General features: G+C 44.9%; 2 protein-coding genes across 4 annotated transcripts in view; one reads left to right on the top strand and one right to left on the bottom strand.

Moving 5' to 3' along the window:
* Positions 1 to 359: 359 nt before the first annotated feature.
* On the top strand, positions 360 to 4,580 carry TTC19 (tetratricopeptide repeat domain 19). Its single transcript, XM_069874108.1, has 10 exons — positions 360 to 445; positions 505 to 578; positions 947 to 1,057; positions 1,214 to 1,252; positions 1,813 to 1,869; positions 2,130 to 2,191; positions 2,855 to 2,949; positions 3,150 to 3,304; positions 3,579 to 3,741; positions 4,260 to 4,580. The coding sequence occupies exons 3-10, from the start codon at positions 956 to 958 to the stop codon at positions 4,391 to 4,393; spliced, it is 807 nt and encodes a 268-aa protein (XP_069730209.1). The 5' UTR covers positions 360 to 445; positions 505 to 578; positions 947 to 955; the 3' UTR covers positions 4,394 to 4,580.
* A 1,629-nt stretch (positions 4,581 to 6,209) lies between these two features.
* Positions 6,210 to 15,733, bottom strand: part of NCOR1 (nuclear receptor corepressor 1) — a 65,017-nt gene continuing 55,493 nt past the window's right edge. For 2 of the 3 annotated variants that reach the window (XM_069874105.1, XM_069874106.1), the window contains exons 40-47: positions 15,482 to 15,639; positions 15,020 to 15,243; positions 14,470 to 14,607; positions 12,499 to 12,641; positions 11,214 to 11,267; positions 9,942 to 10,163; positions 9,219 to 9,401; positions 6,210 to 8,975 (exon numbers count right to left, since the gene is read on the bottom strand). In XM_069874105.1, the coding sequence (XP_069730206.1) occupies positions 8,788 to 8,975; positions 9,219 to 9,401; positions 9,942 to 10,163; positions 11,214 to 11,267; positions 12,499 to 12,641; positions 14,470 to 14,607; positions 15,020 to 15,243; positions 15,482 to 15,639 (1,310 nt within the window). In that variant the 3' untranslated portion in view covers positions 6,210 to 8,787. The remainder of the gene's footprint in view (positions 8,976 to 9,218; positions 9,402 to 9,941; positions 10,164 to 11,213; positions 11,268 to 12,498; positions 12,642 to 14,469; positions 14,608 to 15,019; positions 15,244 to 15,481; positions 15,640 to 15,733) is intronic. The other variant, XM_069874107.1, reaches the window with a different exon arrangement.

The following is a 15,733-nucleotide window of genomic DNA, read 5'->3' as shown; positions in this document are numbered from 1 at the left end:
GCGGGAGCGGCCTCAGGGCCGGCGGGGCCGCGCTGCCATAGCAACGCGCGCCTTCCGCGCCACGTGACGCGCGGCCCCGGTCACGTGACCACTCCCCCACCGCGTCACGTGGGACCCGCATCCGGTGTGCCGCGACGCCGTACGTAGCGATGGGCGCCCTCCGCGTGACCTCGACCACGTGACGCGCCGTCACGTGACCGGCCGGGCCCGCGGGGCACGATGCTGGTGGGCGCGGTGCGGCGGGCGTTAAGCGGAGTGTCCGCCCGGCGCGGCCCCGCGGGGCTCCTCCCGCCGCTCCGACCCGCCTGGCGCGGCCCCGCGGGGCTCCCGCCGCCGCCCCGACCCGCCCGGCCCCGCGGGGAGGAGGGCGGCGGCGGCCCCGGCCCCGGTTTCTCCGTGCGGCAGGCGGCCCGGCCGGTCGCGGGGGCTCTAGCCTTGCTGGGAGGTGAGGCGAGTGGCGGCGGCGGGGCGGGCAGCGGGCCCCCGGTCAGCCCCGCCCCGCAGCCTTCTCCCTCTTCCCCAGGGATGCTGAGGAGGACGGCGAGGACGCCATTATCCTGCTGCTGAAGAGAGCCAAGGTGAGGCGGTGCCCTCTGCAGGGCCCGGGGGGGTGGGTGTCACCGCAGGCGGGCGTCCCCTCAGCACCTGGGCCTCAGGCAGGTGTTGTCACTTCAGTGCTGTGACTGTGGCGGTCATCACCTCACGCAGGTGTCACCTTGCTGCCTGTACCGTGGCAGGTGTCACTTCAGGCAGGTGCCTCCTCAGCACTGTGGCCGTGGGGGGTGTCACCTCAGGCAGGTGTCACTTGAGCCCCTGTGCCGTGGTGGACGTCCCCTAGTGCAGGGTCACCTCAGTGCCTGTGCCCATGGCTTGTGTCCCCTCATGCAGGCATCCCCTGGGCCATGGTGGGTGACCAGCCCCTCTCCTTTCCCTTCTCTCCCTGCAGCTCAGCATCATGAAGGGAGAGCTGGAAGAGGCCGACCGGATTCTGCACCAAGCCCTGCGGCTGTCGCACCAGGCAGACAACAAGAAAGCCACCATCTACACCTACAGCATGGTGAGGCTGGGGGGCTGGGCTGGCCCTGAGGCAGCTGTTCCCCTCATGGGGCGTATGCTCAATGCTGGGCCATGGTGGAAGGAAAAGGTGGGCGGTAGGAGAAGCAGATGGGTTGAGGCTGGTTCCTGTAGCTTCAACACTGTCTGTCTCTTCCAGATGGCAAACGTGGCCTTTATGCAGGGACAGCTGGATAACGTGAGTAACTCTGTCTTTTTCTCTGCAAATCTGAAGAGGCTGACAGCTTGTGCCAGGACTTGTGCGAGACAGTGAGGGTGCAGCATGCTGGGACAAGCTGCATACTGAGAGTTGTGAGGCAGAGGTCTCCCACTACGAATCAGAAAGATTCGCCTTGGGACTGCAGTCCCATGGAGCGCGTGCTGCTAAGAAAGATGCTTTCACAGTTAAACTTTGAGCTTCAACATGGGGTGCAAGGGAAGGATACTTCTTACTGTTGGGTGCCACAGGCAGGCATTTAGATGCTACACCAAGGTGAATCCAGGAAAGCCCTGGAGGCACACAGGTGATAAAAACCCAGGGCTGGTGCAGCAGTCCTAAAGCAGAAACTGAAAGGACCCACTAGTTGGCAGCACCATCAGGCTCCCACGAGCCCTTCGCATCTGACTGGTCTCAAGATACAGTGTAAATGCCACAAATTGAGATGGGTTTCTCCCAGCAGCCTGCCTCCATCCAGGGCAGAGATCTTTTGGTTTAGCTGACGTTATTCCTCAGTATTCTCTTCAAAATTCTCATTTCAGGCAGAAAAGCTCTACAAAGCGAGTATGAGCTATTTGCTTGCCGGGGACACGAAGGAGGTATGTTCTTATGATAAAGACTTTCAGGAGGAAGTATTAACAACGCTTTGGTCTGTTTCTTGTGCTGTAATACCTCCTACTGGAGATTGGCATTACTAGCCACGAGCTTGCCAGCCTCTCAAAAACTTCCTTTAAGGGGGTGGCAGCTCTAGAGACAACAGGATGGGCATTTTCAAGGTCTAAACTTGTTTTGTGGCAGAGTAATGTTTATGTTGTGGAGATGCGAGAAGAATGACAGTTGTTTTGTGTCCTCCTGGCAGGATGACAATGCAGTCCTTGAGATGTCCCTTAAGCTGGCCAGTATCTATGCTGCTCAGAAACAGTGAGTTCCCTGCTACAGGCAGCCTTTGCATTCATCTCAGCGTCACAGTGGCAGCGGTGGCCAAGCAGAGGCTTGTTAAGAACAGAGTGCGTGAGGAAGCTTTGATGCGACATGATACCATCAATAGAAGGGGTCCCACAGGCGTGATATTTGTCTGCTTGCTGTCCCGTAGCACAGGAATTGCTGTTGTGACCTGCCCAGCTTAGGGCTGAAGTAGGACACAGCCCTTTAGTCTTAAGTCCACACCTCATGGGAGGCTTCTGAAACAGTTGGTGGCTTCACTTTTCAGTGGAGCATCACTAGCTGGGGGACGGGGCCCTCACCACCTCTGGGGTTCCTTGGGTCAAGAGAAGGGGCCAGGCCTTGATCAAGAAGAGAGCACTGAGGGGCATGAAGGGTTGGGTGAAAGGGAAAAGTTGGTGGCTTCACTTTTCAGTGGAGCATCACTAGCTGGGGGACGGGGCCCTCACCACCTCTGGGGTTCCTTGGGTCAAGAGAAGGGGCCAGGCCTTGATCAAGAAGAGAGCACTGAGGGGCATGAAGGGTTGGGTGAAAGGGAAAAGTTGTTTTACAGGCTGCCTAGAATGAGGGATTGAAGGTGTTCACATCCGTCCCTACAGGGATGGAAGGAGCTTTGCTTTGCTCAGGTGTTGCACTTTGCAGGCACAAATTAGCCCTGGCTGGCTACGAGTTCTGCATCCTGACCTTGGAGGAGAAGATTGCCAAGGAAAACGACTTACCTGAAGATGTTTTACCAGGTGGGATTGCCTTGCCTGCCAAAGTCTCCTCTCATTATCTCTTCTCCATTTCCCTGTCCTTGATATTACTTTCCATATTGCCCAAGCACCATCAGCACATCAGTCCATTCTCTTCACGCTGCACGAGCTTCCTGCTCTTGTAGGATGGAGGCTCCTGCTTGATGTTGTAGAAGTGATCGCTTCCGCTTCTCTCTTTACAGCTGAAGAAAAGGCCAACACCCGTCTCTTGCTTGGGATGAGCCTGGATTCCTATGCTCGCTATCTCATAAACATTAACCAGCTCCCAGTGGCCCAAAAAATGTATGAGAAGGCTCTGAAGATCTCACACGATGTTCAGGGAGAGACTCATCCACAGGTGATGTGTACAGTGGGAGTCGGACCATGAGGGAAAGGAAAGCTAACCTCAGAAATGAGGCAGCCTTAGAAGCAGCTTTGCTGGCATCAAATGGAACCTGATTTAGTGCCAGGAAGAATGAGCGTGGAGCATGCCAATAGATAAATGTAAGACACGATCTTACCAAAAGCTTCTCTGGGAAACGCTGCTTGTACCGGTGTGACAGGGGAATGAATGTGGTGCTCCAGCTTCTCACAGGTCCTGCTCTGAGGCTTCCTTTTCTGTGCTGGTGCAGACTGTGGTGCTGATGAATGACTTGGCCACTGTACTGGATGCACAAGGGCGCTACGACGAGGCATATTCCTGTGTGAAGAGGGCGGCTGAGCTGGCAAAGGAGACCCAGCACCCCGAGGAACACATGGTGCTGAATAACCTGGCAGCAGTTCTGATGCACAAAGGTAAATACGTGTCCAGCCCTTGTCACTCTACTCTTGCTGACTGCGGGTACGTGTGTTGTAGAGATGAACTGTAGGGTTATTTCTGTGTCACTGTTTTCACTTTGAGCTGTAGTTCTGTTGACTTGGTGCAGGCAACCTGTGTTGTGTTCAGGCTGAATTCAGCTGCTGAAAGATCCTGTCCAAAATAAATGCAGTAGTGGTGCATTTGATTCAAGGGTGCCAGGGAATGTGGTTTCCCTTGTCCTGTATATGCAGTAACTGGTTCTAAAGGACAGAAGACGTGCTTAAGACTTGTTTCTCTGAGATCTTAATGCTGAAGCAGCACCTGGTCCCATCATCCTTGCTGTTATCCAACTGTCGGAGTTGGCACCCTATGCTGGATGTTTTCTGAACCTCCCTAGTTCCCGATGTGTTCCAAGTTGTCCTGGCTTGTCCTTTGCATTTGGTCACCTTCAGGAGGCGACTCTGAAATGGGTGATGTTGTTGGCTAGCCATGCCCCTTTTTCCTCTTGCTGCAGAAGACTTCCTGCAAGCAAAACAAGTGTACAAAGAAGCTCTCAAGCAGGCACAACAGAAGGGAGATGCTGCTTCTGTCCAGCATATCCAGGAAGAACTAGCTGAGCTGGCCAAGAGGACAAAGGGCTCCAAATAAGCTCAGCTGTGGAGCCCAGCCTTGAGGGGGCTGACAGCAGCAAGGGCTGGTCCGTACAAACAGCTCGGACCAGGCCCGTGCAGTTCTCTGGGAAGCATCAGCGAGGAGTTTAAGGACTGCTTAATGGAAGGGCTGCTATTGCCTAATAGCTTAGCCCAAAATAAAGTTGTGAGATCTTAACTCTGAACCTGTGGTGTAGTCTGTCACTGTGCTGGTGTTCTAACTTAGTCCTGGCTGCCAGCAAAGTGTAAGCTGAGCCTGTTATTAATACTTGCACAGAAGTCAAGGAACAGTCACTTGCTACTCCTGACTGTTCACAAATGTATTCCATTTCAAAACACGGCGACACTAAAGCTATGTCCTGAAAAAGAACAGGCAGGAATAGTCTTGCTCTTTACTTCTGTTGGTGCTAGAGCACAGTGTGTTTTAATTTCAGCAGAACATTTCCCAGACCATGCCTTTCCTCTAACAGAGCTGTAGCTCCGTGTCCTTTTCAAACAGGTTGCCTGAGGATCAAGTGTGTTTCTTCAAAGTATCTAGCATCCGAAGATAGAATGTGCCCTCTCAGCGGGGTAAGACTGCTACCACAACAGAGCTGTTGTCAGAAATAAAACACTGCCACCTTACCCCAGGCGAGAGCACACTAAGTGCCAAAGTTGTCCTCTCCTGGGTTAGAATGCTGAGGCTTCCTGCTGGAAAAGATCATGTGTACAAACTATCGCGTTTGTAAGCTGCATGCATTCATCTGAATCAAGTAGGAACAGCCTGCTCATACAACAGAGTTTTTCAGTTCTGCCCTGCAAGGAAGCCTAAAATTAAAGACAAAGGAAAATTAAAACAAATCATATCAGCTCTGCTGTCCTACCTAAGTACGAACTGTAATTCTGTCACTAACCAAGCATTATTTTAACGTCTCACTTGTAAGAGCTTCAGCTGGTTGGCATTAGATTGGTGCAAAAGTAATTGCTGGCTTTGTTGTAAACTTTGATTCTTACTTTTGATTAAACTTTTAACTGTGATCATTTACTACACCATTTTAAAGAATGAATTTTGCTCTATTTCTTTATGCTAAAGGTTTTGGTTTCACTGTTTATGTTTTTTTATATTATGCTGTCAAAGATGGAAAAAACCCAAATTTGAGTAATTTTGTCCTATGAGTTTAAAAAGGCATCTAAGTGCAGCAGTTCTGCTTATCAGCCAAGCATTTAGCTGGGGGACCATCCACGAACAAACAGATTGACACTGGTTCCAAAAATTTCGTAACAGAAATGAGAGCCTCAAAGATATATGGCTGAGATATATGGCTTTAAAGTTGATGGTGAAAACCAGGAATTATTTTTGCACCAACTTAGTACAACCCTGAATGTTAATTGCATTGTTATTAGTTTACTTACAGTAGCATTAGCGGCTTCAGCTCAGCTTAACTTTGACCAAAGAGGAGGCGCTCGGGTCTAGAGTAGATGTTCATTGAAGCTGGAAAAACTTAAGTCGCCTAGACAGCTTTGTTCTCAGCAAGCTAAGAAGTGAAAATACAGCTGTTGCAGGCACACCTGTACTAACAGAAAGGCTCTAACAGCTGAGAACCATCTTCTCTAAAGCTCTAGGTTTTGGTGTCTAAGTGGCAGCCCCTGGACACTCCAGCAGCGTTAGCTGGGAACCTGCAGCTCCCCTACAGGAAGCGTTTTGCCTGTTCTCATGAACATCGCTTGATGTTGCAACACAAGAGGGAGACACAGGAAAAGCGAGTGGAGAACTGATCCCCTTTATTGATTGGTCTGAATCCAGAAGTCACTGTCTACTGAAGACATTGTGTGGAAAAAAAAAAAAAAAGTCGAGTTTTATGATGCATGGGTTTTTCAAGTCTTAAATGATTTCATATCAGAATCACAAAACATATCAAGAGGAAAGCATTGTGAAAGCGCTGATCAGAAGTCAGTTAAAAATTTGTAGTAAACTACACTTTGTAAACATGATTTACAAACACCTTCCTGTTTGAAACAGGTCAGATGTAATTCCATACTTGAAGATTACTGGAATCGTGGTAAACCCTAACTTAGGCTCTGGAGAGGTTTTTACACTGGAGAAGTTAGAGCTCTGATAACAAACGAAAAAGCAGCAACATTTTATGTGCAAATGCCACTCAAGCTGTATCTTAGGAGAAAGTGACTATCCAACTTTGGATACCGCGCTGCTGCAGCAGCAACATCATGAAGCTTTGCAATGAACATGCTACGCTTACTGTACAGTTAGCAACGACGTTTGTCTGTACATGCCTCTTTCACATTGTATTTGTTACACCAAGAAAGGCAGAATGGAACTCGTCTCTCCACTCCAAATTTAAATCTACAAAAAGGGCAGATCAATGTATTTTCCAGTATACATTGCTGTGGGAACAAAGAATTTAAAATAAGAGCACAGGGCTACAAACAGGATGAAAAATTCACTGCTTTAAGCCAGAAGGGTAAAGGAGGGGAGGGAGAGAAAAATCTTTCTTAAAGAAAGACTGCGTGGGGATTTGAGACTGCAAACTGATTGACGCTGATGCAGTGATTAAAGAAAGTAGCAAAATAACTGGGGATTTGCAATGCCATGTCAAGTTTCCAAATGAGTTCCTTTGGATTTCTTCTTTCCCACACTTAGGCAAAATGGCTTTCCTCTCATTTGCTCCAGATTAACAGTTCTGTACTTCTTCCTGTTTGTAACTGGACCCTTACAGACCCTCCAGAAGATGCTCGCATGGCTCAGGGTTACACAGCTATGCTACACCTTCCATACAACTCATTGCAAATACAGTGTTCAATTAAAGAGATTTTGACTGGAAAATAACTTCAAGGCAAGGACTCTTCATCAACGGGATGCAAAAGCCATTTGGAATCTGACAGGCCATAACCCCCCGCAACGCAGTGCTGTCTGTAAATCAGTCATCCTACCCCAGAAGATTTAATTCACTTCCAGAGGTCAGTGCAGCAAAAAATAAGACGGTCTTGAAGAAGGATGTCGGGACACCCTTTGATATCACTGAGCTGATGTGTACACATGAGCTACAAGTATATCATAGCAGGCATGATAGATGAATGATTGGGGAGACTCTCCTAGTACCTTATACAGTTTAAAATAAAAATAAACCCACCCTAACAAGTATTGCACACTTCAGGAGTTAAGCCAAGCATTTGTAAGGACTCCCACCAAAAGCTTGCTTACAGGGCCAGGGGCTGGGACGCAGACATTAAAACAACGATTACAAAGATTTTAAAACCAGACTGAAGGAAGGTAAAAATCACAGTACCTATTTCAAACTGGTTGTGACAGAAGCCAAGTAGTTGACTCATGTATTGCTCAATTATTCTATAAAAGCATTTTGTTTTATTTAAACTTGGGATGTAGAGGTTTTTCTTCTTAATGGATTTATCAACCCACCCAGAGCCTCTGTTCAGATAAGCCATTTGCTGTGGTTAAATGTGACAGTAAAATTTAGTTGCCTGGTTTGCCTGCATACAATGCAGAAACGGAAAACTCCGAGATAGGCTTTTGGGGCAGAGTTAAAATTCCCAGTGTGCACAACTGTGAGGTACGCCTCCAGAAGCTGTTCTTTTTGTTGGGTTTTTTATCTCCTTTTAAAACTGAACCATAACATACCCATGCAATAATAGTTCTGCAGTGTTGCTAAATAAAACCAACTGCACCAAAAATTTACAATGTGGCAGAATTTAAAATTCAAAGAAATATATCATCTTATTCCAGCGAACCGGACTATGTTAATGTACAGAATTCATTACGGGGTCAGTCTTAAAAATCAACATTTTCACAAGAGCTCGAACACCACTGAGAAAGTGTGTCTGGGAGGGAGGGGGGACGGGGGGGAAATGATATAAAAGCACGATGCCTGCAAGAAGTGGCACGGCATTAAATGGGTAAAATGCTGGTGGGGAGGCTGGGGTTATGGTTAGGTGAGGCTGGCAGGGAGGCCGGGATTACGGAGAGAACTCTACACGGGAGAAAATGCTTAAAAAAAATTACAAAATGACCCCCAAAGTTTAGGCAATGATTTGAACATAAGTACACCAGATACTATAGCAAGGGAAAAAACACTGCAAAAAGTACTCTCTATTTACAGAAGAATGATTTAAAGACATTATGGTTTTCTTTACAAATAGATGTAGAACAGGAATAGTCCACATTTTTAAAAACTCTTTACATATTTATCTTTAGTAAGTCAACCTTCTCGATCACGCTCCTCCAATACGTGGCCTGTGCAGAAGGCATCTAACGGACTCTCCATTCTTCATCGTGTGGCCCTTGCTCTCTTGAAAAGTCTCTACGGGCACAAGTCAAAAATAGATTTGTTTTTTTTGACCCGCAAATTAAAAAAAAACAACAAAAAATATCTGCATAGTTCAGTCATCGCTGTCAGACAGAGTCTCGTATTGTGCTGAAAGCAGCGGTGCAGGCTCTCGCTCCCATATCCTGTTCTGTTGGTGAGTGGTTGCTTGGCTCATGGACGGCGGGGCACACGCAATCGATGTTGGCGGGGTACTGCTGAGCATCCTCATCGTCAACGGGTTGTAAGGAAACTGTGTCGAACCTGAGTCAAAGAGAGTTTTGCCAGGTCAAACCCAAGAGCTGCACCAAGAGAACCGCACTGGACAATCAGTCTGGTTTGGGTTGTGACAACTAGCAGAACATCTGTTCCAGAAAATCCTCATATGCTGTAACCTAGATCTGGATGCTGGAATCTTTTGACTGATACACCCATATTATAACATCTCTACATTTGACCCTTCCAAAAACTCTACATCTGATTGATTCTGAAAGAAACATTTCTCACCTGTTGATGAAGGCCTGTCTTCCCAGGCCCACACTGGAGTCTGTCTGTGGTAGTCCCCCTCCGAATGTACAGATGAGACAGAAGAAGGTCTTTCAGTTCCCAAATATCCCTGTCCAGGAATCGGAGACTTAGACTTCCTACTGTTTGACTTGCCGATGAGTTTCTGCTTGCCGACTCCCCCTCCTGGAAACAGAAGACACAGATTTCACACTAACATTATGTTGTGTTTTAGCCTCTTGTTTCTATAAACTGTCAACAGCAGCAAACAGGAGTTTCACACTGGTGTCTTCTGGTGTGCCAGTTTACAATCAGTGACTGTAAAGACTAGTCTTCTAGCACACTATTGCTAGAAAATCCCTTTTCTTATCCCAACAGAGTTCTATTTCTATTTTTAGGAAAGGAGATGTTTTCAATCCAAGCTAGTGCCTACTGTCACGTGTTCTTTTTGGTGATGTACTACACATACGTTTTCAAACTACGGAGAAGCTTCAAGTATTGAATACACCCCACTGGCCCTTCCCTGTTCCATCAGCGTTCTCATTCTCCAAGGAATACCTGCTAGTGCTCTTGAAGTCACCAGCACCATTTTGAAAGCCAGGACCACTAGAGGGAACGGAAACACCATCTCCCTGACTTCCAGCGATTTTCAGTGACACCAAATTTATTCAAACCTTTATTTTTTTATTCAAGACCATGAAATGCTTAGGAGCTGTAATACCTCACCTGAATTTGGTGATGGATTAGCTTCTTCCCTACGTGGCTCATTACTTGCCGACACCGCAGCACTGGAACTGCCAGGTGCTACCGCAATGGACTGTGACATTACAACTCCATGTTCCTCACTCTTGTCATCAAAGTTTCCCATCAACGCTTTCCTAATAATGTCTTCCAGACCCAGATTACTGGCAGGATCTGCAAAGGAATGACCCCTAGAACTGACTGCACCTGGGAGATAAAAGAAAAACATACAGGGAAAGGTGGGAGGCGAGGCAAAACACATCTCAGAGAAATTACAAAGGGGTATGGGAAAAGATTTTAGAGAGAGGCAGAAAGGTGGAGAAAAAAAACAAAGATGAGATTTTTAAAAGTGCAAAGCTACATGCTCCAAAGCGGCTCGCAACGACTACAGTTAGACATGCCAGCAAACACCGAAGAGCTACATCAGTAGGTCAGTAGTGCCACTACTGTCAGACCATTTGCAAGAGGGTAAATTTTACTTTTCTTTCTTCTTTTTTGATAGCAAAGGAAGCCGAGCATGCTGGCTGTGATAGCATATTAAGTAAAAATTGCAGCTATTATTCAGCTGTAAGAGACCAGAAGAATACTTAATGATCAACACTAATTTGTCTTATGAATGTGATACATGGCAAATATTTATTCCAAAAGCTTGTCTTCCATCTAAATTGATGGAAATCAGCACTTTCTCCATTTAAAAGACAGAAGCACTGTACCAGACAGGGCAAAAACTCGCTGAAGTAACGTAAAGTCAATCTGTACAGCTCAAGATTCAGATTTGGCAGTTCCTATGTCACGCATTTCAGTTCAATTCTCTGCCTCACTTGCTTCTTTAATACAGGTAAAATTATGGGTTATGTTTAGCTTTCTCTCTCATAGAAAAGTTGGGGGGGGTTATTTATTTATCATAGAAAGAAATGATGAGTATTTTAAATACACCAGTTTATAAAGTAAACTATGTTTCATGAACTAAGCTCAAGTTCTGTTGCACTACACTTCATTTAAATTTATGTGAGATGCTACCAAACACAGAAATAAAACATTCTTGCCTAAGTTCCCATTTAAAATATTTTTTGAAACTTCCTTCTGTAAGTTTGCTTTTCCTTTGGTCACTTTTACTTAACAGGAAACAAAATTTCATGTAGGATCTTTTAAAATTTCCATCATCTCCCTCATTTACTGGACTCTCTAAAGCATGTAAGTGGAAGATATTAGTTTATTTTTTCTGAAACATATTGTTTCTTCTACTGAAAATCTTACCTGAGGTAGTGACTGCTGGCAAATTGAATATTTCAGTCCCTGGCTGAGCAGTTGCTGCAATTAAAGCACATTTCATTGAGTTTTCCAGTACTGATGATCACTACAAGTGATCACTACAAGTCCTAATGCACAAGGTATGATTACTTTGAACTACTTCCAGTGTTCTATTTTTCCTTTCTTGATCCTTTAAGTGAATGTGCCTCTGTCTTCTCAGGAAAATTATCTATGCCAGGGTAAACGTATCTTACAAGGTCATAGCTAGCCTTCTTCTGAAGATGTGACTTGAGGAAGCAGACTGATTTTCTGAGCTTTCACAATCTATGTACGTTGAAATGCAAAGCTGCATTTGATTCGCTAAGTGCGTATTTTAACATGTGCACCTTACAGACTGAGTATGTGTATGTATTAAAAAGAATGAATGACAACTTTGAATGGCTAAACAGTCCCCCTCATTACTTCTAATATGTCCTGTTTGAGAATTAAATATATAAATGGAAGGATTATTGGCAGAAATGGAAAGTGTTTGTATGCCAAGCATGCACATGACATTTTCAACAGAGCACACAATGGGGATCCAATAAAAAGAACACCATAACCCTGACACAGCCTTGTTTCTTAGAAAGAGCTCAATTTGTTTCTCAATGCAAGAGCCTTCACTTCCAAATGAACACTCTCTATTAGGTACTGAGTTCACAGACAGCTTAATTTCTTATTACTGATAATTTTAACAAAGTTCTGTTAAAGTTTTTAAGAGAAAAACAAAAATACTGTTCTAGTATCATATTCCATCATGTCAGCATCCACTACTGAAACTCTACTACAATGTCTTTTAAACAGCCATCATCATAAGGGCCAAGAAAACACAAAACAGTCAATTTGTCAGACATCTTTCCAAAAAGGAAAGTGTGTAATAGTTAATGTCGATCCAAAGCAAACTACAGACACAAAGTTAACCAGAATAATATTAGGTTTCAACAGCTCATTAATTATCCATTTTTTTCTGTAGTTTTCAGAAAACATTTCCATCTCTCAAATCATGTGTTAAAAGGTTTAAATGTGACAGCCCTGCATACGCCAGCATTAGAAAAAATGCGGGGGTAAGGAAAAAAAAAATCTAACAATCTTGCAGCTCTTTGGTCATAAATTATTATATTTGTGGTTTGTATTCATAGTTTTATATTCATTCATATGTGATTTGAAACATATTCCACTTAGGACATCAGTGGATGGCAGTCACATAAAGCTTAAGCTGGAAGAATTCAGTGAAAAGGCAAGTCCTGCATACCCATGTCAGAGTCACCGCCACCAGATGAGTTCAGCTTTCGAAATATCTCCTGTTTCTTGGATTTTACCATTGGTGAAGTGTTCTCAAGTTTGGTGAAAAACGAAGGCAGGTAGCTGATACTGCCTGGAGAGCGAGAGTCAGTCCTGCCAAGAGCAACATGTGTCAAAGGGAGAGAACATGTTTCAAGATGCATATTTAAATCTTTCCAAAAGCAGTCAGGTAGAAACATTCGTACAACTTTAAGGCACTTTCCTCACCCTGTTTTGGGAGGCTAGACAAGTCTAATGACTCTCCAAGAATATCTGCTTTACCCAGTTAATGGGGTTTTAGATTTGACAGCTCACAGAGAAGTGACCATGTTGTTGCCTGTACTGGAAAGCGGTAGGGAGATAACACTCTCTCAAATTATCTCTGGGGTGTCTCCTTCTGCCTTGCAACCCACATGCTGGCAGAAGCTTGCAGTACAAACCAGTAGGTGATGAAATGGTTAAGCTAGAAGCCCAGGTACTCATCCTAGCTGCTCTTCCTATTTACAGTCTTCTCACTCTTGTCCCTACAATGCCACTAAAAACAGGTGTTTCTTTGCAAGGCTGCTCACCCATGGTCAAGGAAATAAACTCTTCCAGACATTCTTAGAAACCAGGTAAAATAACCCTGTGGACTGGGATCTGGCTCAGGAGCTGCCTGTCACCCATCTTTACTCTATGGCACAAATTCAAACCAGGATCTACATTCTGTATTTCATATCCCTTATTGATTTTCCATTCACAGTTGCTGGCATGCTTTCTGCACATAATTTCTGTCATGTTAATGTAAAAAAAATGCTGAAGTAAATGTCAAACTGACAATGGGTGCATTTTCTCTTCAGACATTAAAATATGCAGATGTTAGGCTGTTTATAAAGATGATAAACGCAGTAGTATTCTAATAAGAGTCACGGTGGTGCTTGGAATACTTGAGTTTGTTTAAGCAGCAGCAATATGGCAAATCAGCTTTAATTAAAAGAAAAACACAAAAAATCAGAACTAAAATACCACATACATTAATTTAAAAAACAAACCACATTTAAAAACAAAATAAAAAAAGACAGACTCCAGGTTTTGTAGGCCAAGATCCTTAAAAGTGCAATCTTCCCTGCCATGTTCCTGAAAATCTCTTCGCATCTACCTAACATCCGGCATGGGTTGCAATAACCCAGCCAGCAACTGTGCAAGGGAGGGGAAAAAACAAGAAAAAAATCACTTTCACTAGCATAAGTCTTAAAATAAGCATATGGTGAGCACACTGGCTGCTGTTCCTTCTTCAGCAGGCAGCAAAGCAAACAGAAGCATCCATTCCTGTGTCCATCTGGCCAGACGTGCCGATGACACCAGCCCTGTCTGAGTCTGCCAGGGATCCCGTGTAGTTTTACAGTGCAGAGCTGGCACGCTGACAAATAACCCTGGGAAACAGAGCTGCCCCATGTATGGGCCTCCTGACACCCCACCTTCACACCTCCTGGAAATTAAGCTCCTTAGCTCAGTGATATTTCATCTCATAAGCTGCTCTAGAAACATGACTGTTGGAAGTCCGGGTTCCTCCTCTCTTCATCAAGACAGAATCTAGGAAACCAATCAAGCAGGACAAGCCTGAATAATTTAATAAAAACTGGAAAGTGGACCCTTCCTGAAAACCACTTAATTTTTATACAACTGGCACCCACGAACAGTTTTGTGATATTATCTATCAGACACAGAACACACTGCTTGCACGGAGACACTAAAGACAGAACACGTACAGATGATGTTTCACTCGGGCTTCCCAAAGCATCTCCCAAAGAGCAAGTTTTAAACACCAGTACAAAAGGACCAACAGTGAATAACAACTCGCCTGTGGTACCAGAGGAAGATCTCTAAACTGCTCCTTAAGAAAGATACTGCTTGCAGCACACAGATGCAGAACAATGTTTTTAGAACTCAGTTTTACACGTACCTCTGTTCAGTAGGCTCAGCTCTTTGGGAAAGCAAAAGGACATTTTCTTGTTTCTCATGCACAACCGGGACCTGAGGTGGCGAGATCGGCTCATAGGGCTCTGAAGAGACGTGACTCCTCTCTGGAGATTTTCCAGGTCTGCATCCATAATTCAGAGACAGATAAGTACTCTTAATGCATGTAATGCAGGAGTTAACGCGTAATTGCATTCCAGTTGGTACATAACTACTTGAGTCTAGTTATACGTGTTACATGCTATCGTATGCTTGGCGAGCTCACAAAGGTGACTTTTGAATTGTCCATAATGACTCTGATAAGTTCTAAGTAATTAAACACCTTCACTCCTCTCAAGACAGGAAATTAAGCGTAAGTAGTAAAGGGAAAACAGTTATGAGCAACGTTATGGAGCCAAGCAACTGTCAAAACAATGTAAGACAGACATTGCCTAAAAATAGATCAAAAGGTACCATCAAGATTACTGTGCTATTTTTAATAAACACCATATTTGGGCATTAATTAAATTTGCAGTTAAAGTGAATGCATGTGTTACCTTCCCCTGGACTTGTCAGACAGATTTTCAGGTGAGACCCTCGCACTTGGCCGCTGATGGTGGACAGGCTGTGACTGCGACTCGGGGCTGTAGCGATTGGATGTCTTTGCCCGGGTAGAAACAGGCGATGGAGCAGGGGTGGAATTCTGGAATGTAGTGGTGGGAGGCTGCAAAGAAGCCTGAGAAGCTGCTTGGTTTCTAGCAAAGTCTTGTGTAATAATTTGCTGATCATAGCCAAAAAATAAAATAGAAAATAGATCTTGGTTAGACATTGGCCAGAGTGTACGTATTCATGAACTACAAGAATAATCATCTCATGTGTTGTAATCAAAATTCAAACACATTACTGTATAATATCCCCAATTAAAACTAGCAATTACAGAATTAGTATGTCCCCAAATGTGTATTCATCATCAAAACGTAACTTTTCACATCTGATAAAACATATGCAAATAAACCTACACAGATGTGATCAGCCAGGGTGATAAGTCGATGGGTCCTGGGCACATGCGCCATCCCTTCTGCTTGGGAAGAGGGAGGTGGTGGTTGTTGGGGTGAAGGGGGTTCCTGTTGTGTCCTGTAGCGGTGAATCGTCCCCTCATACTGCCTGTTTGGGTCACCTAGTTGAAGAAGAAAAGGTCAGTGTTAAGATGGTATTACTGAAACTTCAAGGTTTGAAAGTTCTGTGCTTACAAATTCAAAAGATGAGGTGGT

The sequence above is a fragment of the Phaenicophaeus curvirostris genome, chromosome 21 (genome assembly GCF_032191515.1).
Source record: "Phaenicophaeus curvirostris isolate KB17595 chromosome 21, BPBGC_Pcur_1.0, whole genome shotgun sequence".
In the NCBI taxonomy this organism is placed as follows: Eukaryota; Metazoa; Chordata; class Aves; order Cuculiformes; family Cuculidae; genus Phaenicophaeus; species Phaenicophaeus curvirostris.
The sequence above is the reverse complement of the archived record's forward strand: the minus strand, read 5'-3'. Positions and strand labels throughout refer to the sequence as shown.